Here is a 24,573-nt window from a genome sequence, read left to right as displayed (position 1 = left end):
TCTTCAGAAATCACCACAGCCCACCATGCAGGATCTTAGTTAAATTACTATCAGTAGCAAAGACATAAAATTAGTGTGCTAATTTTTGAAAATTTTGAAAACAATATTAAATGATATATCTATAATTTTATAAAGATAGTTACACATTTTTAAGATATTAAATTTACTTTTAAAATACCTTTACTGAAAATCACCAAGGAACTCTTTACAACTAATTTTCCTAAATATTTTTATCATAATTCAAAATAAACATAATAACATTTCTTCTACTCCATTAGTAGGTGTAAAAGATCAGCCATCAAAGCTCTGAAATTTTCTCTCAATAGTGACAACATGCTAGTGGGGGACGGAAAAAAAACCAAGAAACTTAAATCTTATTTCATACCAACTTACTCTGACTTTGGGTAAGACTCTCCGAAGTGTCTCAGTAGGATTCTGTCGCATCAAAAATGGAAGATTTGCAATCACACTTGTTCCTTGGATATCTTGACCAGCACTTACAAGGAAAATGCAAATTTTTAAATTTAAAATTAGGAGCTGAATTTTTAATTAAATGGGTTAATTTGAAAAATGACTGCTTTTAATAACTTTCTACAATGTTTTAAACACGTCATTGAGATACAAAAGTAAAACCAGTTATAAAATTTTATTAAATGAATCTTATAACAAATACATGTAGACATTACAGTTATGCTAAAATAAGATTTCTTGTTTATATATACGTGTCATAAAATGTTAACAATCTTACTAATACTTTAAAATTCTAGCATACTTTGTTCTGTAATCTGATTGTTTGCTATACTTTATAAAAATATATAATGATAAAAATATAGTAAGATAATAACTAAATAATAATAAACTAAAATAATCTAGGCCAAAACACAATATTGAGTACACTGAAATAGCTTGTATAGATTGGCTTTGTGAATTGCAAGAAACTTCTAAAAGATACACTCAAAGCTCTTACAGGCCACTAGGACATTTTATATAAGTCCTTTTTGGTCTAACATGCATTAAGGCTTTTTTCCCAAAATAATCTCTGTGGTATTCTAGAAGCATAAGTACTTTGGGAAATATTCAAGTTCTTCTGGAAAGAACATTTCCATAAACTACAAATATTCCTTTAAAGTACAGCCTGAATGATACAAGTTTTGTAAGCATGTCAAGTACTGAAGGGAAATGCCACCTGTTCTGAACAGATACCAAACACATTAAATGCTTATGGTATAACATTTATTTATTTACATACTTTTAATAAATTAAAATTATTTTTACTTCTCTTCAAAAAGAACTGTGGTCATTTGAAGATGAATGGCCCCCATAGGCTTATATATGTGAATACTTGGTACCTAGTTGGTAGAACTGTTTGGGAAAGATTAGGTGGTGTGGCCTTGTTGGAGAAGGAATGTCACTGGAGGTGGGCTTTAAGGTTTCAAAAGAACAATTCTGAGTCTCCCTCTATCTGCCTTAAGACTGTGTTTCAACATGTAAGCTCTACTCTCGGTTACTGCTCCAGCACCATGCCTGCCTGCCTGCTGCCATTCTCCCCACCACGATGGTCATGGACTCTAGTCCTCTGCAACTGTAAGACCCCAGTAAACTCTTTCTTTTATAGTGTTTTATCATACCAACAGAAAAGTAACTATGACAAGAACTATTCATGGTTTTATGAAATGTATGTGAGCTTTAAATATAAGGTTTTCAAATAGTATAAGTAATATGTTTTTTTCTTCAGAATTGTGTAGGTTTTTTTCAGTCATAAAAAATATGTTCTAGTTGTGAATGAAGCTGTCCTGCCATGTAGCAAGTCTTAGCCTGTTGCAGTACAGCACACTATGGAATACAGAGTATCACAATAATTTCACTGTCCTTACCTTTATAAGTAGATCTTTTAAAGAAAAAAATGAAGAAAGAAAAGAGACTAGCATGAAATAGGGGACTATGCTAATCTAGAAAGATGGTCAGAAGGTGGAAACTAAATTACTTGTCATAGGTTGAAAAGGAACCCCTAAAATATGTCTACATCTTAATCCTGGAATATTGGGGTGTATTCTTAATTTTTAGAAGGATCCTGAGATGAAGAGATCATTCTAGATTATCTAGGTCTAATATACCATGTGTGTATAAAGGAGTTATTCAGAGGAAAACACAGGACAGGAGAAGGCAATTTGACCGCAAAAATGGAGATGGGAGTGATGCAGCCACAAGCCAGGGTATGCTGACACCCACAGGGAGCTAAAGGGCCAAAACTGGGTGTACCCCTAGAGTTCCACTGATTTCTTGATTTTGGGCTTCTGGTCTACAGAACTATAAAAACAATATTTCTTGTTGTTCCAGGTTACCCAGTTTGTGGTAATGTATTACATCAGTCACATAAACAAATATACTACGGTTGTTATTTAAATGTGAGTATAGGTTCATGTATTTGAACACCTGGACCTCAAAAGGCAAAACATCCTATGTTCAACACTACAAAACGTAACAAAAAAGGGCTCTAAAACCCTGAAAATAGGGTTTAAAGATTATAATCCAATTCCGTGTGTATGTGTGTGTGTGTGTGTGTGTGTGTGTGTGTGTGTTTAAAGTTCTCTTTAAAGTACTTACTTTCTAATAAGGCAAAGACTAGTAGTTCTGATCACAAGAGACAGAGCCCATAAAACATATAACTATAACCCACTATTTGTCTGCAAAAGAAAATTTTTAAAATGCATAAGACATAAAAACATCACAGTCATCGTTAATTATGAAAATGTAGAATTGAGGTGATAGAACTCAGCAGGAAGTTGGAAAATGACTCAACTAGAAAAAAGGTGAATGAAACAATCACTGCTGAAGAGAAAAGGGGAAATTTTAAATACAAAAATAAAAGATTTGAAAGTAAAAAGGCTATGAGAGAACATAATACAGAAGATGGACAGAATACAACATGCTGATAGGGAGAATCCAAAGATTAAAACTAAGCAAGAAATTTCATTTAAGTTAAAAATATTTGAAAAGATTGAAAGGATTAGGAGGTATGGCCTTGTTGGAGGACATGTGTCACTAGGGGTGGGCCTTGAGGTTTCAAAAGCCCATGCCAAGCTCAGCGTCCCTCTCTTGGCCTATGGATCAGGATGTAGCTCTTTATTTCTCCAGCACCACACCTACCTGCTGCCATGCTCTCTGCCATGATGATGAAACTGCAAGCAGGCCCCAAATTAAATGTTTTCTTTTATAAGAGTAGCCTGGGTCATGCTGTCTCGTCACTGAACATGAGCATTTGGCGTAGATAACACTGGCCCCACCAACAGAGCTATGGGTGAGGAGGGGCTCAAAGGACCCCACCACTTACTAATCAACTACTGGCAACTAACATTCTGGGAGGAGGGAGGCACAGTATCCAGTTGTGTGCCTACTTTTGAGCCTAGAGGCTCCAGAGAACAGTTCAATCCCGTTGTCACACAGACCTAACAAGTTAAACTCAGTGGGGACACAACAAAACAAAGTTATGAATATGGAAGACATTTTATGAAGAAGGGAGGGAGGCAGAAGGAGAGGGTGAGTCATCAGAGTACACTAGACACATGTCTGAAATGGTCAAAGAAAACAATTTTTTTTTTAAGGCTGGCAAAATGGCTCAGCAGGTAAAGGCATTTGCCTCTAAGCCTGACAACCTGAGTTCAATTCCTGGAACCTATACACAAGTGAAAGGAGAAAACTAACTCCACAAAGTTGTCCTCTGGCCTCCACATTCATCCCATGGAAAAAAATAAGTAAATATTTAAAATTTTTAATTAAGGGCTGCAGAGATGGCTCATTGGTTAACAGTGCTTGCTGCTCTTGCAGAGGACCCAGGTAAGATTCCCACACCTATATGGTGGCTCATTTCTGTCTGCAACTCCAGTTCCAGGGGATCTGATGCCCTCTTCTGACTTCCACAGGCACCAAGGACACATGTAGTGCACAGACACACACAGAGATAAAACACCCATACATATAATTCAAAAAATTTTTTCTAAAATTAAAAAAAAATGAAAGAGTATACCATATTCCCAAGAAATCAATACAGCACAATCATCACTTAAATAAATTGTTGAACTTTAAAGAAAATAAAATTATTTGGGTATCCAAATGAACAAGTTACTTAACAACAAAAAAATCATGCCATCACTGATTTTGGTAGCAATACGATATTAACAAAGCAATAATGTTTCAGAGGCTGACACTGCTTACTATACAAGTGTATGTAGTTAATACACATCTGCACTACCATCACTGAGTGGAAGGAACCCAAAACCATATAAAGGAGTTGATGCAAAATCTTTTACCTAATGCAGCATATACAGTCTTTAAATAATTATCTGATTAATCTTACCCTTTCTGTTTAAACAAATTAAGTTTCCAAAGCTTCAAAACCTCCAGCTTTCTGTTGAAAGCCAAGCATGAAGAACATTCACGGGCTGCCCCATGGCTCCCTTTTGCCCTAGTCATTAGGGCATGCTCCTTTTTAGGATACTCACTCAGAAACAAAAAGGATACAAACAATTCACGCTAAAGTCACTCAGCAAGCCATTTCTCTAACACTGAAAAGAACTGGGTTAATCATCTAAGTTGTACACTAGAGGTTAAAAAGGGAAGAGGAGAAAATATAAGACTAAAGAAATGGATGTAGGACAGCTATCTTTCAAATTCTAAATTAGTGTTACTAATTATTCACTTTCCCTTGGGAGATGCACCTATTTTAAAAAGCCTCCTCGGTGATACATTAAGCCAATGAAAACTCAAGCATTTGTTACCACAATAAAGTTTGATTGTCACTGTTGCCACACCCTCTGCTGTGATAGTAAACACCATTCAGGTGACTAAGTGACCAACTGGCAGTTTCCAACCTCCTCTAGTCAAGGGTGTTTTGCCCAGATCTTACAGACTCCCATACCTGGCACACAGACATAGGGTAAATACTTATTTGCCTCTATTTCACATCCGCATTCCACTCTCATTGTCAAAAGCTGGAACTTATTACCATGCCCAGAACCTTAAACTCTGATCTCCTTGCTGGCCAGAACCCTTGACTTTGCATTTTTTCCATGGTTAAGACCAGTTTCACACTCATCACAATTCTAATTCCTCAGCCCTGGATTCTCCAGTTCCTAACATTAGCATTCTTCCCGGTTTCCTTTCTTCAGTGCCAGCCTTGCTCTCAATGCTACATCAATTAAACTTTCACCAAAAATGTTTTTTCTTTGCTTCTCCCCCTAATAACAAGATAAAATAGTGTCTGCTACACTATATGCCAGGCACTGTGCTAATAAACACCTGACTTACTTTCACATAGGCAAATTCTCACAATTATCTTATCAAGTGGACAAATACTATCACAGGCTACATTCTATTTCCTCTTTAGGAAGATAAAGGTTCCAAAGCTATCCATCCTGCACAACTCAAAACCCATGCTGCCAATCACTACATTACACAGCCTCTGCTAATGTTGGATGTGTAGATATATACAAGCTCATGTTGGGACCCCTGGTCACCAGATGGGGGTGCTATTTGGTGAGGCCTCAGACACTTAAGTGATGGAGCATAGGTGGCAGATGTGGAACACTTGAGGCCAGTCTTTGAGGGTTACAGCCCATCTAAGGTTCTGGTATAACTACCTCTGCTCACATCTGCTACCATGGTGTAGCATGCCACAAGTCCCCCCACCAACAACTGAAGCCACCCACTACCTCCCCCACCATCCCTCTGTACTATGAGTCAAAATCAAGTCTTCCTTCACTGAGTCATTTCTACCAGGTCTTTTATCACAGCCACAAGAAAAGTAACTAATACAAACTGACTGTATAACCAAGACCAAACCTCTCCTTCCACTTTATTCACTCCACGCTTGCTCCTAAGCTAAGCTCTGCGGGCCCCTACTGTGGAAGAATACACAAAGTGGTAATCAATCTGAGACAACCAAGGAAGGAAGGTTGGTGTGTGTGTGTGTGTGTGTGTGTGTGTGTGTGTGTGTGTGTGTGAGGGGGGAGGGCACATACCTATAATATCAAGCAACAGAGAGAATGAGAAAGACAGAAGCTCGAGGGTAGCCTGGGCTACATAGCAAGACTCTATCAAGAAAGGAAGGGAGGGAGGGAGGGAAAGAAGGAAAATTCAGAAACATTATCGCTAGTCTCTCAAAATGAGACTACCTGCTCTAGTTTATAAAACCCTGTCCAATCCCACAAAGTTGCAATAGATTAAGATAGGGATGTTGCTCAATGACAGAATGTTTGCCTAACATATAAGGAACTCTGGCTTTGATCCCCAGCAATTATAATGAATCTATATTCTTAAAGCATTATCACTAGTCCAGTACCCTATTCTAACGATCTAAAAGCTCAAAATTCAAAGAGAAGACAGATTCCCATGATAAGAATATTAACTATATAGCATAATGTCCTCTCTTTTCCTAGCCTAAACAATCTATATAGTTTACTTAATCTTAAACCAGTTAGTAAAGAAAGAAGTGAAGTGGATGCTACCCACAAAAGATGGGATGACACAGTCACTACTGTATCTGAGACTTGACTAAGTGCAGGGTTTAAAAGACCTGAGCTCCTACAGAGCCAAGGAGCCCTTCCTAGTGGCTCTCACTTAAGGTCAAAACACAACACAGAAATTACTGAGACAGTGTGTTTGAATTCATGAGGAGCTGAGTGCTAAACAGGACTTGCTTTGAGATCATAACAAAAACTAAACTTTATATAGTTATTTAATTATTTCTTTATTCATCAAAATCAACATTAAATCTTCAAAACAATGCCTTAAAAGAGTCATAAAGTCAGAGAACCATCAAACCTGATTATAATGACCATGCTTAGTATCACAAAAATTAATATATATATTTTAACATAACTAAAGCAAGAGTACAAGAAAAATTAACACTGAAGGCCCTGCTTACTACATGAGGCAAAACACTATCCCTACGGTATCTCATTAATCTTTACATTATAGAAGAAATACATTGCTATAGTTTATATTTGTGTAAACTGAGACCCACGGAAGGGAAAGTGGCTCATTCAAAGTTATCAATGAGTAAAGATTACAGGCAAGATTTCACCCTACAATTTCTAAGTCCATAATCTATGGCTGTGCATCCCCTCAGGTCACAATCCCATTCTAAGAAGCAGATCAACAGTCAATCTTTTTCAAATAATTTCTCTGGGCTGGGGACTGACTCAATGGGAGAGGACTTGCCTAGCACACACAACTGGGTTCGATCCCCAATTCCACCAAAAAAAGGATCTCAGTTGATCCTGCCACAAGGGTTAGGTTATCAGATGGTTTATTTGGTAATATCAATGCTATAGAAATTATTTTACTGATGAGTTCTGTGATGCTCCCTCTACTATCAGAACGCTATGTTTGCAGGGGTTTGTGTGTGTTGTAAAGAGCCACAGTACTCAACTTTATTAAACACATCATTGGGTGCAAAAAGACCACTGGCTGTGGAATGGCCTCAACTACCTAAAACCAAGCTGGTTTTCCAGCTACCTCTTTTTACCAGAGACGCAAAACAGCCCTCTGACTCTCAAATACACATCACAGAAATAGCTTAAACTTCCCTCTCCTCACACCTCACAACACTCTACACAGGATAAAATCTCCACTTACCTGAGATGGAACTAACTTATAAAATACAAAAACACCTGAGCTATCATTAAATCTTATCTTTATATAATTTACTTTGAATTTTTCCCATTTTGTAGTTCCATATTAAGATTATATTTGGTGTTAACTTTGATGTTTTATTAGACATAGACATAGAATAATTACTGTTAAATTTTCCTTATAAATACATGTATTAATAAGCACACACACACAAATGTGCATTTGTATAGAGCCAATCACAATTTAAAGTGTATTCCTATTGGTGAGGATACAGGCAGATAAGCATAATAGTGAAGATTGTAGTTTTGTAGTGTTGTGCAGAGTAAATGGGAGGTTTTGAAGGTCTTTCATTCCTGAGCTATAGTGGTAGTGCTGAAGGTGTAAAGGTATGCAAAATAGGAAGGCTTCTGGAAGCTCTTCCCATTAGATTTTTTTAACAAGCTTCTGATTTCCCCATTAACTAAAAACGTTTCAAGGAAAATCCTGTTAAAATGCTTCTAAAACATACTTTTGATGTTACTGCCTAACAGGATGGGCAGATTAAGCAAGATGATGTAAGAGAAAAGCTCGGAAGGGAAAGTAACATGGCAAGCAACCATTGGAAGACAGAGACCTGAAGCCTGGCACCTATAAAAACGAGGTGGCAAGTAGCTACTGCAGGAAGAGGACAAGGCCCAATTCCTGAACTACAGCAGACAAGTGGACTGATGAAGTCAATCTTGCAGGAAGTACTTATTCAGAAATGCTGACTACCAGGCACTGGTCTCAATTCTCTAGCACAACTTAATAATGCTTTATGCCTAGAATAGGCTTTGTCACGTAGCAATTAGTGGCTGGGTACTTAGAGTACTGATGGGAAAAGGAAGAACATACAACTGAAATGATACAAAAGGATAGTCAGGCTTCAATAACAAGTAAACACATTTGGACTAAAAAGTGAACTCCATTTCACATTTGGAAGGCCAGCAAGACATTCTAGGGGAGACACCTTGTAGAAGTACAGCACCAGAGGGCCAACAAAGTATCTTGGCCTGAAGTTCAGGAAGGGGAAAAAGGTCAAGAACAGCTACCTACAGCCCGGATTTGAAAATGATATCATGGAGATGATGACTAAAATCCAGAGTGGATAACATGACCCACATAGAGTCCAAATAACACATAATAGTTCCTGTCTGCTCATCTGACTGATATGCCAGTAAATAAGGAACTGAGTCAGAAGAAATGCAATACAAACAAATCAATTATAACACTTAAGGGATCTTGAGTCAACCAAGTCAGTCTGGAAAAGCTGTGTGGAACAAGGACTCCTTCTCCCTAATGCTAATGAGACACATCAAAGCCTCACCCAGGGCTTTGGGCTGGGGGTTAGGCCTTGTTAGGTAATGTGAGGAATGTGAATTTCCTTTGCTATGTATATACCTAAAAGAATCAAAATTAGCTACTGTGTGAACCAACAAACTACTATTTAAGGATGCACTACTAACAATACCCAAGTTATGAACTCAGCCTAGGTGCTCATCAATGAATGAAGATTCATTGTATATACCATTTTGTGATATATATGAGACATGAAGGTGGCTTCAGAGTTTCAGAGAGTAGCAGAGTACAGACTAAGGAATGTGACAATAAAGGACAGCAGAATAAGAGAGACCAGAGAGGGAAGGATGCAGCCAGAGTTAATAAAAGAGGGTCTATAGGGCTGCCAAGGATTAAGAAGCAAGGGCACCAACACCCCAAGTTCAAGAGCAGCAAAACTAGCTGCTGGGTGCAAGGAACAACAGGCATTCACAGCCCAAAGCAGTAAAGCACTGACCTGAGTATCAAGCTGTAAGTCAGTCTGTGGCCTAGAAAGCGTGGAGCCATGAGTCCCTAGTTCTCAGGACTGTAGAGCTACGGGCTCTAGGTTTGAAAGCCTGGCCTGGACGCCTCTGGCACTCAAGAGCTCAGGGACATCAACACAATGGGAGCTGCTCCTGTTGCCTGCTCATGATTTCTACCCCAAAAGAACAAAGAGACCTTCAGCCAGCCATCTGTGACATGAAGGACAAGAAACAATAGGATATAATAGAATGTGGGAGTTAAACAGGGATTTAGAAATACAAATAACCTCTCTCATGGCCTTTACTTCATAACAGTAAAGACAGCAACTATGGAGCTCATTCAAAGTCAATCAACTCTCAGGGTGAAAGCATGATTTCCACAAAGCAAGAGTCTGATTAAAACAGTTACCTATTAGTCCTCTAACATCTTTCATGATTTCCTAAATAACTCTTCACTTCACACCTGCATGTTTTCCTTAAGAGAAAGTCAATTTTCTTCTTGATGTTCCTCAGTAAAATAACTATTTTAGGCAAGTTTACCATTTCTCTTAATATATGAAATACAAATATCCTAGGTAACCTATAAAAGAAGGGATTTTAAGCTTAACTGAGGTATGACTGACAAAATTTATGTACATTCAAGATATACACTATAGTGAGATCTTATCTCCTATAAGGTAAATTGACAACTTATAAACACACACACACACACACAGAGAGAGAGAGAGAGAGAGAGAGAGAGAGAGAGAGAGAGAGAGAGAGAGAGAGAGAGCGAGCCTTCAGGACGCTTTGAGAAATGTACACATTGTAGAGTGGATACCAGAATCAAGCTAATTAACTTATCTATTACCTCATACACACTTTGACACTAGACAATACATCGCCTCTTCTGCTCCCCGTTTTCCTCATTTCCCTATGGTTCTTTGTGTGGGGTTGAGGCCCCACAGGCTTTTTCCTGTCCACTTTGGCAGTTTCATCCTGCAGTTTCACACCACAGTCATCTCTGTTAGCACCACCTAGCGGTTGGAATATGAAACTGATGTCCAATCTCCTTAGAATCAAAAGGATAGTTTCTCTCAGGCTCAGCCTATCACTTTGAACACCTGAACCAGGAAACACAGCAACTGAAGAGCTTAGGTGACAGAAACAGAATCCAAATACCTGACTTTACAAAAGCAAATTGGCCCTTGCTAAAGTCATATTGAAGAAACATTAACTCTAATCCTTATAGCATTTACATCTAATACTTGTAGAATTTTAAGATTTGGAAAATTTTAAGATTTAAGAAAATGGAGCATAGATCTAAAATGCAAAAGCTAAATTCTTAAAATTCCTTTTTTAAAAAACGGAAAAGACCTTGGTGACCTATTAGGGAAACATCCCCTAAATAAGACCTAGAAAGTAGTAACGATAAAGAAAACTATCAATAAGCTATGCCTCAACAAAATTAAAAGATATTACTTTTCAAAAGATACGTACGCTTAAGAAAATCAAGAGGCAAGTCACTAGCTGGAAGAAAATACTTGGAAAGGATGTCCAATGATGAGCAAAGATTCAAACAGACACATCACCAAAAAAGATTGCTTATTTATGGCTGCTTCATTAACACACATAACTTCTACTGGCCATTGTGAAATCCAAATTATGACTATTATGGAATATCATTACATACAAATCACCATGGCTTAAAATTAAGGAGAATGCTCAAACAGGCTGACATAAAATGGTACCATCACTCCAGAGCAGTTTAGCTATTTCATAAAAGTGTAAGCATAGACCCTTTATACAACCCAGTCACTCCACTTCTAGTTGTTTAACAGTGAGCAAGGATGGTGTGTTCCTGTGCGCGCGCGCACGCGCGCATACACACAAATGAAACAGGGTCTCACGTATCTCAGGCTAACCTCAAACTCACTATGTAGCTGAGATTGTCTTTGAACTCCTGATCCTCCTGTTTTTAACCTCCCACATTGTAGGACCACAGCATGTGCTACCATGCCTAGCTCACACAAAGACTTGTAAATTAATGTTTATAGTCACTTATTTTTTAACACTCAAAAACTACACAAATCCCCCCCAAACTACCCAAATGTTCATCAGCTGATGAATAGATAAACAAAATATCTCATATCCATGAAAAATTATGAATTTCAACATGTGGAAATATATTGTGTACCCTAATAAACTTTGCCTGAAGATCAGAAGACAGAACAAGCCACTACATTAAATATAGATGCCAGGCAGTGGTGGCACACACCTTTAATCCTAGCACTCAGGAGGCAGAGATCCATCTGGATCTCTGTGAGTTCAAGGCCACCCTGGACTACATGAGATTGACTCAGTCTAGGAGAGAAACAGAGCCAGGCCGTGGTAGCACACACCTTTAATCCCAGTACTGGGAAGCACACACACACCTTTAATGGCTGGGCAGAGAAAGATAGATAAGGTGTGAGGAGACAGGAACTAGAAGCCTTTTCGGCTGAGGAAGCTCATTCAGCTAGAGTCCTACTGGCTGAGGCTTTTCAGGCTGAGGAGTTCTAGAGGTGAGACACAGCAGTGGCTTGTTTCTCTGTCTCCCTGATCTTTCAGCATTTACCCCAACACCAGGCTCCCAGGTTTTTTTTATTAAAAAACCTATTAGATTTCGTGTTACATCAATGTAATTATAGCAAATAAAGGAAGAGTAGATAATCTTCACTATTCATGTCCATAAAATCCCTGAAATTGAAAACTAATCTACAACAACAGAAAAGAGATCAACAATTGTCCTGAGTGAAGGAAGAGCTGGGAAACAAGTAAAAACCATGACAAAGGAATACAAAATAACTTTCTAGGATGGCTAATATGTTTATTACTGATCATAATAGTTTCACAGATAAGTACATGTGTAAATACTTACCAGATTTCACTGTTTAAATATGTACAGCTTACTGGATGTCAATTGTATCTCAAAGCTATAAAAATGAAAAAATATACTCGCCGATGACTCGTTGCATTCCATTCTAAAGTACTTCTCCAAGAGATATGAAAACACATGTCTACATTCTAGAACAAGTAAAGCTGACCAACAGTCACAAAAAACATCAATGGTTGCCTAGGGTCAGGGGAGGGATTAACTGCAAAATGACACCAGTGTAAATGTTCTATATATTGATTGAAATGCTGGTCATACAAGGGATCTGCTTTTCAAAATCATCAAAATGTATGATTAGTTTATTTGAAGTATATCTCAATAAAATTATTTTCATAAAATTGTAGGAGGGGGGTGGATATTGCAACCTAGAAATCCAGACAAAAAACTCTGACTACACAAAGTTTCTGGGTGGAAATTTTCCTCTGTATCAAAAGTGAAATACTTTGTGCCCTGAAAACAGGTGATTTAAAAGGCAAGTAAAAATCACCTTTTGCTGAACATACAATTCTGGATCAATCCAGTGCCACCTACGTACATTCCCTCTAATCCTTTCGCCTATCCTACAATGTAGATATTACCAGTCCTACTTAGATTAGGAGAAGCTTGGGCTCAGAGAAGAGACACGACTTATCCAAGGTTTATCAAAGTAAGTAAGTAAGCCTTAGTCTCCACATATGACTGTCAATGAGAAAAATACCTGTGAATTAGGGATGACTTCTATACCATCAAAAATCCATAAAATTCATTTGCTTCCTAAACTATGACTTCCTTGAATACAGGTATCTGTATTAGGAGAAGCCTAGCACGTAAATGCTTGATAAATATTTGGTATGTTTCTATTTCAATTCATAAGATTCATTATAAAGTAACCATTAGCTGAACTACAAATCTCTTCCCTTATTAACATCTCTGATTGGAAGGAAGATTACATTATGAGGCCTGTGATCAAGATATTCAACAAGATAAGATATTCAACAATTGTGATGTAATTATCATACACCAGAGTATTATGAGGATATAGCAGAAACAGAGACTATGAGAAACTACTAACTCTTAGCATTTTTCCTTGCCTCCTACTTCTGACGGCCAACATGGCCCATGAAAGATACTATACTAATTTAAATGTCCATGTCAAAAGATATACAGATTTAAATGATCAATAGAACTTGTTCAATGGTTTTATGACCTTCATTTAGCCCTAAATATTTGAAGACAGATATGATTTCTATCACTTGTATAATTGCTGTGGGATGTTCTGTATGGCAAATGTGTTGCTGATTAGTCAATAAATAAAACACTGATTGGCCATTGGCTAGGCAGGAAGTGTAGGCGGGACAAGGAGGAGAATAAAGCTGGGAAGTGGAAGGCTGAGTCAGAGAGACACTGCCAGTCACCACAATGAGAAACAGCATGTAAAGATGCTGGTAAGCCACGAGCCACGTGGCAAGGTATAGATTTATAGAAATGGATTAATTTAAGCTGTAAGAACAGTTAGCAAGAAGCCTGCCATGGCCATACAGTTTGTAACCAATATAAGTCTCTGTGTTTACTTGGTCGGGTCTGAGCGGCTGTGGGACTGGCAGGTGAGAGAGATTTGTCCTGACTGTGGGCCAGGCAGGAAAACTCTAGCTACATATAATAAACACTAATCCTTGATGCAAGCACTAAGAAACCATTGTCAATTTCAACTAAGGCTGCAAGCTAAGGAATACAATTCCAAATGTTTACTGGGAACCCATTATGTATTCTTTAGAATAAAATTCAATCCTTACCTGCATCCCCAAAGTATATATGTGTTAGCTATTTGTGAAAATATACATGTATATAAAACTGACATTTATTATAGCTACATGACTTGGTCTATATTGTATTCAAGTGTATATAATCATTTATTTTAAATAATACTATGATATTTTATTACAGAAAGTTCTAAGTACTTTAAAAAGTAACTAAATAACTGAAATAACAAGATGAAAGCTTGCCCAGCTCTCTCACAACAGTATCATGCTATTAAACTCCAGGCCTTTCCAATGACATTATATGGGTCACTTTTACAATGATGAAAATAGTTCGCTTTTTATTTTGAAGCTTTTCCTGCAGCTACCGTGAGACCGCTCTGCTTTCTGATCCACAGAGAGAGCTTCCTGCAGCTTCAGTATGTGAGGAAAAGAAAGCAGACATCTCCTGAAGTTGTCCTCAGAACAGAAGACAAGGAAAAAGAGATGGGGATCATCTCCAAACCTCTTATATTCAGAGACCTAGAACTTCTCCAAAACAGGGAATTCATAGTTTGACAAGAACTAAAGTCATCTGCCATTAGTAATGATGGAAGACAAGTATCTGAGCTCCATCTATAATGCTCTCTTAATGCAGAAAACAATGGTCCTACACAAACAATAGGAGTCCTGAAATTTCTATGTAAAGGGATCAATCAGTTGGACATCAATTTCACAGAGGATGGCACCTCAGCAATTTTTAAAAATGGGACCTCTTGGGCTCATTAAAAGTACAGGGACCAGGGTGGTACTTACAGGAAAAAAAAAAACAAAGACTTCTAACATTCACTTTGCTTCTCTTTCTGACAAAAATACACAAAACGTCTCATATCTTGTAACCAAGAGTCTTCTAATCATAGCCTAGGCAGAATAAGCACCAGTTGTGAAAGTGTACAGAAACTCTCCTGTAGGGAAGAAGAGAAGCTAGCAGACGTGAGGAAGTCGGGACAAAGGACAGAAACACCCAAAGGCTGGTAACCAGACAGTCATCTCTGGTGTGCTAGGAAGTTTGTCACTTGGTTTCCTGAAAATATATCAGCTGGGACCTCTTGTACGCTGCTGACAGAAACAGAAGCTGAGAAAAGCACTTCAGAACCCATTAGACAGTTCTTCAAGTTGGACATAGGAGTATGCTATGACCAAATGTTCTATTTCTAGAAAAGATAACTAAAAGCAATACATCTATTTACTACAGACTTGTATATAATACTTATAGCAGCATTCTGCAGTAAAGCCCCAAACTAGAAGCAAGGTAGACATCCATCATTGGCATCATAAGCTGTGTACATTTCTACAGGAATATCATACAGCAATGAAAACAAACTACTTACTGCTCTTCGGGACAATATGGATAAACCTCTCTTTAAATGTCAGCAAAGAGACTAGACACACACATACACACAAATAAACCAGAAGCAGATTGTGGTCCCTATCAAGAAGCTGGAGGGAAAGGAATGAGTCTGTGGGAGGCTACTGGGCTAATTCAATAGATAATGCTTGATTTCTTAATATGCATGCTAGCTCCTTAGCTGTCTTCATTTATGAAAGTTCAACAAGCTGTATATTTATGACCTTTGAGCATTTCTCTGTATATTCAAAGTTTGCTTCAGAGGATAACACCACAGACACACACACACACACACACACACACACACACACACACACACACACACACACACACACACACACAAAGTCCCTCTTTAAGTGAGATTCCAAATTCATTAATTTTACCATAAGAATTTGAAGAGTAGAAAGAACAGGCTACACTGTAGGACCTCACCATAAATTAAATGGCACTAACAGCAGAAGGTCTCAAAACTAGAAATCACAATAATGAAAAAAAATCAAATATATGTGAGGAAATGGAAGCTCTTTAAAACATATGCATCCAGTGAAGTTTTCCATACAAATGTTTACTTCAGATAGCAAGAGGAATAGGTATTCTAAAGATAAAAATCAAAAACTAGATGACAGAAAGCTAATCATTGGTACTGCCCCTGGCTACCACCTCACTGGGGTTTTAAACACAGAGTGAGGTGGAGCTCTTAGTGGGAACCACAATTTCTTGCCCTATGTTCATTACCCCTGAACTTCCTTGACAGCCAGAGTACAAAATGCTTGAAAACTCACAGCACAAAGTGGGAAATACTTTCAAGTGACTTTAAAAGTAAGCAACATTAAAAGATGGGTTAGGTACACTACCTAATGAACACATTCGGTGCAAGATATCAATAGCACATTGCTAAGATGGGGCACCATTTGCAATATATCTAAACATTTGCAAGCCAATCTCACTGTCATTCAGTTGAAAATGCTTCTGTGGAGAGTCTGGTTTCTGATGGGTACTACCAGCAAAGGAAGCTACCAGATATCTATCACAAAGTGCACTTGATAACTTTACTTATACTCATTAAATTATTGGAAGGAAAAAGCAATAGCACTATCCTCTTTATGACTTTGAAATGTATGCAGAGCTCTGAGTGTTGGAGAAGCAGGGAAAGCAGAAAAGAGACTGAAGGCTAGAATTAACTGGGTACCCATTGTGTGCTAAGTGCTCCCCACAGTTCACATTTCTGGAAAACAGGGATATTTTCACTTTGCAAATGAAAAAAATCAAAGTTCCAAAACTTTAGTAGCTTTCCTATAATCACAAAAGCAATGACTAATAGAATAGGATCCCATAACACTCTCTTGCATGTGTGCACGCACACACATACACACATGTGCACACACAAACACATACACATACATACAATCACAAGTTGCTTAATTCCTCTAAGGGTTTTGGCCAACTTAAATATACTTACACATACTTGTGTTAAGAGGTATATATTCAGCCAGGCAGTGGTGCCACACACCTTTAATCCCAGAACTTGGGAGGCAGAGGCAGGTGGATCTCTTTGAGTTTGAGGCCAGCCTGGTCTACAGAGTGAGCTCCAGGACAGCCAGGGCTATTACACAGAGAAATTTTGTCTCAAAAAATAAAAATGTGTGTGTGTGTGTGTGTGTGTGTGTGTGTGTGTGTGTGTGTGTATTCATATCACAAAAAGAACAAGAAAGAATTAAAGACATAACATAACATGACTTGTCCTTCAAAAGTGTGAAATCTGGTCAGGAAAATACTTACAAGTTAGAGAGCATAAAAGAATACTTGTCTTTTGAGGGAGGAAAGTACTAAAACAACAGGGGAGCTGAAGAAGCTTTGGCATTAGGGAAGGCCTCCTGGTTCAAGAGTGCAGCTGGATCTTGGGATGGTAAATGTCAGACAGGTCTGACGAAGGGATATGCTGGGATGAGGAAAGGCAGAGTGAAGGATGACCACGTGGATTCAAGTGACAGTGAAAAAAATCAACATTACTGCTCCAAAAGAGTAGAAACAGCCCAAATGTCTGTCTGCTGATGAACGAATCAACAAAAATGTGGTACAATAGTTCCTCCTTACAAGATTTTGTGTTCTGTGGTTTGTTATTCACCCTCAGTTACTATCACCTTCTCATAATGTCTTCCAGTATAGCACTCTGTGTGTGTGTGTGTGTGTGTGTGTGTGTGTGTGTGTGTGTGTGTGTGTCTTTAAGCACTCTTTATTTAGTAATGACCAAAGCATACGGCTAGTAGTGCTGGCAATTTGGATATGCCAGTGAGAAGCCATGAAGTGCTTCCTTTAAGTGAGAAGGTGAACTTCTCAATAAGAAAAAAAAAAAAAGCTGTATACTAGAGTTGCTAAAACAAATGGTAGAAAAGATAGTTTTGTAAAAATGATAAGGAAAAAGACATTTGTGCTTATTTTGCTGCTGTCTAATCTCAAACTACAAAAGTTATGCTTAGTAACAATGGAAAATGTGTTAAATATCGGGACTCAGTACTCCGCAGTTTCAGCATCCAGTAGGGGGTCCTGAAACATATGGTCTGTAGTTAAGCAAGAACTACTATATGCCTATGCAATCGAACACTATTTACCAACAAAAAGGTATTTAGTAATGATGATCTATCATAAACCTTGAAAACATTTTGCTAAGTAAAAGAAGTCAGATTCAAAGGCCACATCATATACCATCCCATTTATAGGAATGCCAGAATAAGCAGGTCCATGGGGACAGGAAACAGATTAGTAAGTAGCTCCCAAAAGTTGGAAGGATTCAGAAGTACAAGCTTTATGGGAGATGAAAATGTTCTAAAATTGACAGTAGTGTTAGTTACCCAGTTCTGTGAATACATGAAAACCACTAACTGTTCACTTCAAAAGAAAACCATGTGGAATATGAAACACAGTTCAGTAAAGCCATTTGAAAAAATGAGGAACAGCTAAGCAGTGGTGGTGTATGCCTTTAATCCCAGCACTTGGGAGGCAGAGGCAGGTGGGTCTCTGTAAGTTCAAGTTCAACCTGATCTAAAGAGCAAATTCTAGGACAGCTAGGATTACACAGAGAAACCCTGTCTCCAAAAAAATAAATAAATAAAAAAATAGAGGAACAAACAGGATATCACAATGCCCAGCCAAAGAAGTCACACTTACCAAGGATTTTTAATGCCTTAAGGGTCTACGATTATCTAGGAAACAATTCAAGATTTATGAGTGAAAATGAAAATTTACTTAATGAAAATACAGTATGCATAGACTCTTCTCTAATAAAATTATTCACATATTTTAAGTACATTCCTAAAATACATGCCAAAATCACACAGAAGAGAGAGAACAGGAAAAAGATGCTGCGATCTGAGTTTGACTAAGACACAAGCTGTGACTACTGGGAAGTTGTTTTGCTTCAGTGCTAAATGCCACAGATGGGTCTATCAGCATCATATTTATGCAAAAACCATAAAATCATCTGTGTTAAATCTTCAAGCATCATAACATTCTAAACTTTCTGTTAAAATGGCAATGATAACTGACCTGTCACACTTTCAGACTAAACAGTGAATTTTTCTGTCATTGGATGTTGGATTCAATTTAAATGCTATGAGAACCTCCATTAATGTAAAGCTTCACCTACTGAAGCTTACACATTTGACTGAATTCTAATTCAGAATTATTAATATTCCAAAATGACTCAGTGGCTAAGAGTAATGACTGTTCTTTCAGAGGACTGGGGCTCCAGTTCAATCGGATCCAATGCCTTCTTCAAGCACTGACTGCATGTGGTGCACATACATCCATGCAGAAAAAACATCCATATACATAAAATAAATATTTTAAAGGATTCCAGAGTTTTAATATACACAATAAGAGAATTAAAGAAGCAAACATAACACACAAAAGTAGTAAATATACATATCCAACACTAGGAATAGTGAAGCACTCAAAATTAAACCTGAAAATCATCCACAGAGGGAAAAGACCTAAGTCCCTATTAGGTTCTAGAATATTCAGAACAATATTTTAAAGGAATAAATTATTTAAAATAGAAAGCTCACTCCAAGAGAGCAGATAAGAAAGCAAGCTTTAAAAGAGACAGTTTGAATACATCTATGAGACAACCCAGTCCCCTCCCCTGAATCCTGGAGAAGAAAGAACCCTTCAGGCAATCCTGCCATAATCCCTCCAGAGGCAGGCCTGAAAGAAACCCCCTGCCCCCCTACTCCCCCTACTCCCTACCCCCTGCCCCCTGGCCCCCCTGCCCCCAGGAGGTGGTAGTAAGAGGGTAGCAATACAAAAGAAGACCCTAGCTGGATAACCCACACACAAGCAAACTAGTGATCCCCTATCCATAAGAAACTAAAGGACACACATGATCTCTTTTTAAACTCTCTTCTCTGAAAAGGGGACTGGGAGGGGAGGATTTGCCTCATAAGCTCTTTATAAAGTTCCAGACTAAAGGAAACTTATGTTCTATATCTAAAAAAAAAAGAAAGGAAGGAAGGAAGACAACTTAAGTTCTCTAATCAACAATAAAAGCAAAGTGAAAAAACAAACTTAAAAAAAAAAGGTTTATCAATGACATCTAGAATGAGGTATCTGCTGTCAGCTGTAAGTAGAGTAAGACTCTCAGTTTCCCGATTATAAGCCAGGGTTTACACTAAAAGAAGAAAAAAAAGCATGCCACAGGAATAAGCAGAATTTATTTTTGACCATTAACTGCTGCTTATCAAGAGAAATGTATCCAGTATTTTTAAACTGTCTAGTCATTTGCAGAAGAATAATTATGGTGAAAGCCAATTGGCAGGAACAGGTCTCACTATGAAGCACTGGCTGCCCTGGTATTCCCTATGTAGCCCAGGCTGTCCTTGAACTCTCAGCAATTCTCCTGCATCAGCCTCCCCCAAACACTGGGACTACAGGTGTGGCCACCACGCTCGCCTTCACTTTGCTTTGCTTGATTGATTGATTGCTTGCTTGTTTGTGTTTGTTTGTCTGTCTATCTGTAGGTTTATCTGTTTGGCTTGGTTTTTGTTTGGTATAATCATTGAAGACCATGATCAACAGGGTCTGAATGGTAGGTATATTGATGCACAGTAAGAACAGAAACTCAGGTTGCCACCGGGAGCTAAATCATAATTAAGAAAAGTCCTGGAGAGAGGCTGAGGATACAGTTCAGTGGTAAACAGTTTGTTTCACATGAGCAAGGCCCTGGCCTTGAGGAAGAGGAGGAGGAAGAATCTTAGAGAAGGAATTTCTTATATAATCATTCAATAATTATCATGGGACTGGAAATATGATCTATCATCTATAATCAAGAACAGAATAAGAAGCTGGCCAGCACTTGAAACTAGTAAAGTAGACCTAAGCAAAGGAAACAAGAACAGACATCGTAGGAGGTAACAGCAGTTTTCAAAATCTGATTCCAAACAGCAAAAGCGAATACTAATTTACCAAAAGGAAAAAATATATACACAGGTGAAAATAATTCTTAAATATATACAAAATGCCTAGGACATTTTCTATTTCTGAAGACTTTTCATCAATATATTTACCTTTCTAAATGATTCATAACATTTGTATTAATATGTTCATATATGCATATGAAGTTGATTCCAGCAAGGTCCTGAAGTCTACAAGTTAGAAGAGTAAGAACAGTCCTGCTCCGGCTTCCCCCACTCCCCAGGCACGGGACTGAAGACCTTTGTGTCTGATACAATGTAGAATCGTCAGACACATATATAGCAACAACATAACGATTTGTCTTAAGCTACTCTATAGAGCCTTCGAGATGGTCTGAAACTTAAATGGGAGTAGACTCAATTTTTAAAAAAAGAAACTCTCAGGCATTATAAAGCTCACATTGCAAGACTAATATAAATAATATATCCTGAGCACAAATCTGTATTTGTGAATTTTTTTCTACACAGTAAATAGCATGTAATATTCATACTCTACAATAAACTTAAAAATTAATCACAAGCTACCCTTAAATCTTATCTATCCTAACTGAGCAAAGTTGGAAAGGAATTTTAAAAGGATGTGATTCAATTCAAACCATTAGCTGTTCTGCTTCTCCTCCTCCAGGCAATGTTCTTTAAATTAGATATGTTATTTGATTTCAGTTCTCAAATTCATAAGCCCAAACCTAACTTAATTCACAACATAATTGTGATGCATGCAAAAGTACTCTCTCCAAGTGGGAGAGTAAATCTGAACACCAACAACAATTGAAACATGACATTTCAGAAACAGTTCATGTTTGCCCCACAGGCAAAGAGCAGCAATTTGACAGAAAGACTGAGACATACCTGAGCAGATAAACAGCCCTGTCAATATCACTGAGGTCTTCATCAACAGTCAATCTTTCTATTTCTTCTGGTGTCTGTCAAGTACAATATGCAAATTAGACATACAAACATTTGTCATTCTTGCCTCCCAAAGACCCTCGAAGACCCTATTGGTGAAAAAGTTTCACAATTATAGCAATGACAACTAATCCAGAGTCTGATGGTTCTTCTACATTCTAGCAAACACAAAGGTCTCCAGTTCAGTGCTGGGAGGGGGGATTGTTTTTGCTCTAACTTATAGACTGCAGGACCTCACTGGAATCAACTTCATTCGCCTATATAACACATGTGGACATATATACATATATTCACATGTTTTTATCTCCAACAGAATAAGACTCTACAGCATTTTTCCACACCAGGAAATGCTTTAAAGGGGGGTTGGACTGAAGACTGCTGAATGGGATTGAAAAGGACAAGCTTTGGAAGCTTGGGTTGGGAACCGAATAAACTTAGAATGAAAGGCAATCAAAGGTTCAAGAGAGCTATTGAGGGAGCCAGATGAGTAGGGAAGGGGTCCTTAAACTAGGTTTGCTATCTGTGAGGATGAGGGTTGGTGACTCAGAAGGCTGAGAAGATGACTCTGTGTGGGGTGGGGGAGATATTGGGGGGGGGGACAAACAGAAGGTTGGCTCCTTTAAGGGAGTTGGGAAGCAGGGTCCCACCTACAATCCTGGAGATGCTGGGAGGAAAAGGATGCATGGTGACTCTGGATGGGGGCAAAGGACTGAGAGAGGCTTTGAAACCCTAAACTAGGACGACTCTAGGAAGGGTGCCTGTCTTTGGGAGGTGAAGGGAAGCCATGCTGCCCTGGGCACGGAGACCCAAGCTTGATCTTATGCAGAGGTGGGGGAAGGACCATGAATGGATGGGACCTGAAATATCCGGGTGAGAGATGGAGGTAGGGCTGTGTGAACCCGAGGGTGGGCCAGCGACCAGAACCTGGGAACACGGACCCAGAAAGAAGCCGGCTGCGGATGAGGGGCACACGGAGGCTGGCCACAAGAACAGCGGCTTGGCCGTTCGCGGGGGAGGCCGGAGCCGGGTGGGGCGCAGGGCTGGCCGCAGTCGAGGGACCAAGTCGGGGGACGGGGCTGATTCCAGTCAGGGGACAGTGCTGATTTCAATTCCCAGACAGGACTGGCCGCGGTCAAGGGACCCAGCTAATTCCAGTCAGAGGAAGGGGCCAGCCTCAGTCAGGAGACAGGGCTAGCTCCAGTCAGGGTAAGGGGCTGGCTCCAGTCAGGGTAAGGGGCTGGCTCCAGTCAGGGTAAGGGGCTGGCTCCAGTCAGGGTAAGGGGCTGGCTCCAGTCAGGGTAAGGGGCTGGCTCCAGTCAGGGTAAGGGGCTGGCTTCAGTCAAGGGGCCGGACTGGTTCCAGCCAGGGGACGGGGACAGGCCGACCCTGGGCTGCGGCGGAGAGTGGGGCTCTGTAGCGGCTGCGGTGACACGGCGACTGGCGCTGGAGCGCCGAGGGACCGTCGGACGCCGCCGGGTCGGGCGGGCAGCCCTGAGGGGAGCGTCTCTCGGCCCTGCGCACCTTGAGGCTCCGGCGGACCGGCCTCTCGATGATGGTGAGTTCCTGCAGGTCCTCCATGTAGCCGAACAGGCTGTTCTGCCCGAAATCCATCGCGACGCCGGCGGCGGGCGGCGGCGGATGCATGGACCGCCGAGGGGCTCCCTCGCCGGCCGGCCCGAGCGGCCCCGGGATGCCGGACGCGCGCAGCCCCGCGCCGCCCACCAGAAGGACTCTCCGGTCCGGCTCTCGGCCGCGGGCAAGCGGAGCGAAAGGCCGCGGGCGGCGAGAGATCGAGCGCGGCGGGAGCCGGAGCGCAGCGCGCCGAGGGGGCGGGGTGGGTGGAGGGGGCGGGGCGCACGGAGGGGGCGGGGCCAGGGCAGGGAGCCGCCTCAGCGGCCGCCTCGGCCCCGCCCCCGCCCGGGGGCTGCGCGCGCCGTAGGACGCAACTGCCTCGCAACGACGCGCCCCCCATCGGGCTCCCTCGGCCCTCGCCCCGCCCCCAGGCAAGCAACCCGCCTCTCGGCGCGTGCGCAGAGCTCTCCGCGTGTTCCCCCGGCCTCCCGGCGGCCAGGAGGCGGGTTAGGGGCGGGGAATGGGCGCGGGCAGGCTGAGCCAATGAGAGTGAAGCGGGGAAGAGGACGGTGGGCTGGGCTGTCCTGCACCTGTGAGAGTAACTCTCCGGTTATTTGGTGGCTGCTCTGCCCAGCTAGCCCGCTGCTGACGCAGACAAACCCTGCTAGCTTAGCTCAGGGCCTAGGGGACACTTGAGTGGCCAAATCGGACAATTAGGGCGCAGTGTGTGCCTGAGGGTAGGGGACCGGTGTATGGGAATACAATCCTGCAGCGCTGACGTGGGGGCAAGGGAAATGTCCCAAACGGCCTCCTGGAAGAGAGACATAAACTAAATTCTGAAAAATCAGTAAGACTTTAACTAAGAGAGGCTAAAGTCGGCCCCTCAGAATGAAACTTGGACATGTTCAGGTTGTGACGAGTGCAGCTCTTCTTAGGGTACCGGGAGCTAGTGCTTGGCATGGTGGATGGAAAGAGATACTTAAGACCTTGGTGTAGTAGTGCCTTGCTCTAGAGGAGCACACTGACTCGCTTACATTTGCTTCTAGCAAGAATAAGGCTGGTGAGGAGCTGAAGAGATGGCTGGCTCAGTTAAGAGCACTGGCTGCTCTTCCAGAGGACAGGGGTTCAATTCCCAGCA

At 40.3% G+C, this 24,573-nt stretch overlaps 1 protein-coding gene across 8 annotated transcripts in view; it reads right to left on the bottom strand.

Moving 5' to 3' along the window:
* The window catches only part of Ppp4r4 (protein phosphatase 4 regulatory subunit 4), an 89,080-nt gene extending 65,390 nt beyond the window's left edge, over window positions 1–23,690 (bottom strand). For 3 of the 8 annotated variants that reach the window (XM_052738857.1, XM_052738858.1, XM_052738860.1), the window contains exons 1-3: window positions 23,385–23,690; window positions 21,807–21,880; window positions 394–496 (exon numbers count right to left, since the gene is read on the bottom strand). In XM_052738857.1, the coding sequence (XP_052594817.1) occupies window positions 394–496; window positions 21,807–21,880; window positions 23,385–23,507 (300 nt within the window). In that variant the 5' untranslated portion in view covers window positions 23,508–23,690. Of the gene's footprint in view, window positions 1–385; window positions 497–21,806; window positions 21,881–23,384 lie in introns of those variants that run through there. The other 5 variants (XM_052738861.1, XM_052738859.1, XM_052738863.1 and 2 more) reach the window with 5 other exon arrangements.
* Between the last annotated feature and the right edge of the window lie 883 nt (window positions 23,691–24,573).

The sequence above is a fragment of the Peromyscus californicus genome, unplaced genomic scaffold (genome assembly GCF_007827085.1).
Source record: "Peromyscus californicus insignis strain IS unplaced genomic scaffold, ASM782708v3 Scaffold_15__1_contigs__length_86483966, whole genome shotgun sequence".
NCBI lineage: Eukaryota > Metazoa > Chordata > Mammalia > Rodentia > Cricetidae > Peromyscus > Peromyscus californicus.
This window is presented reverse-complemented; position numbering and strand designations above follow the sequence as displayed.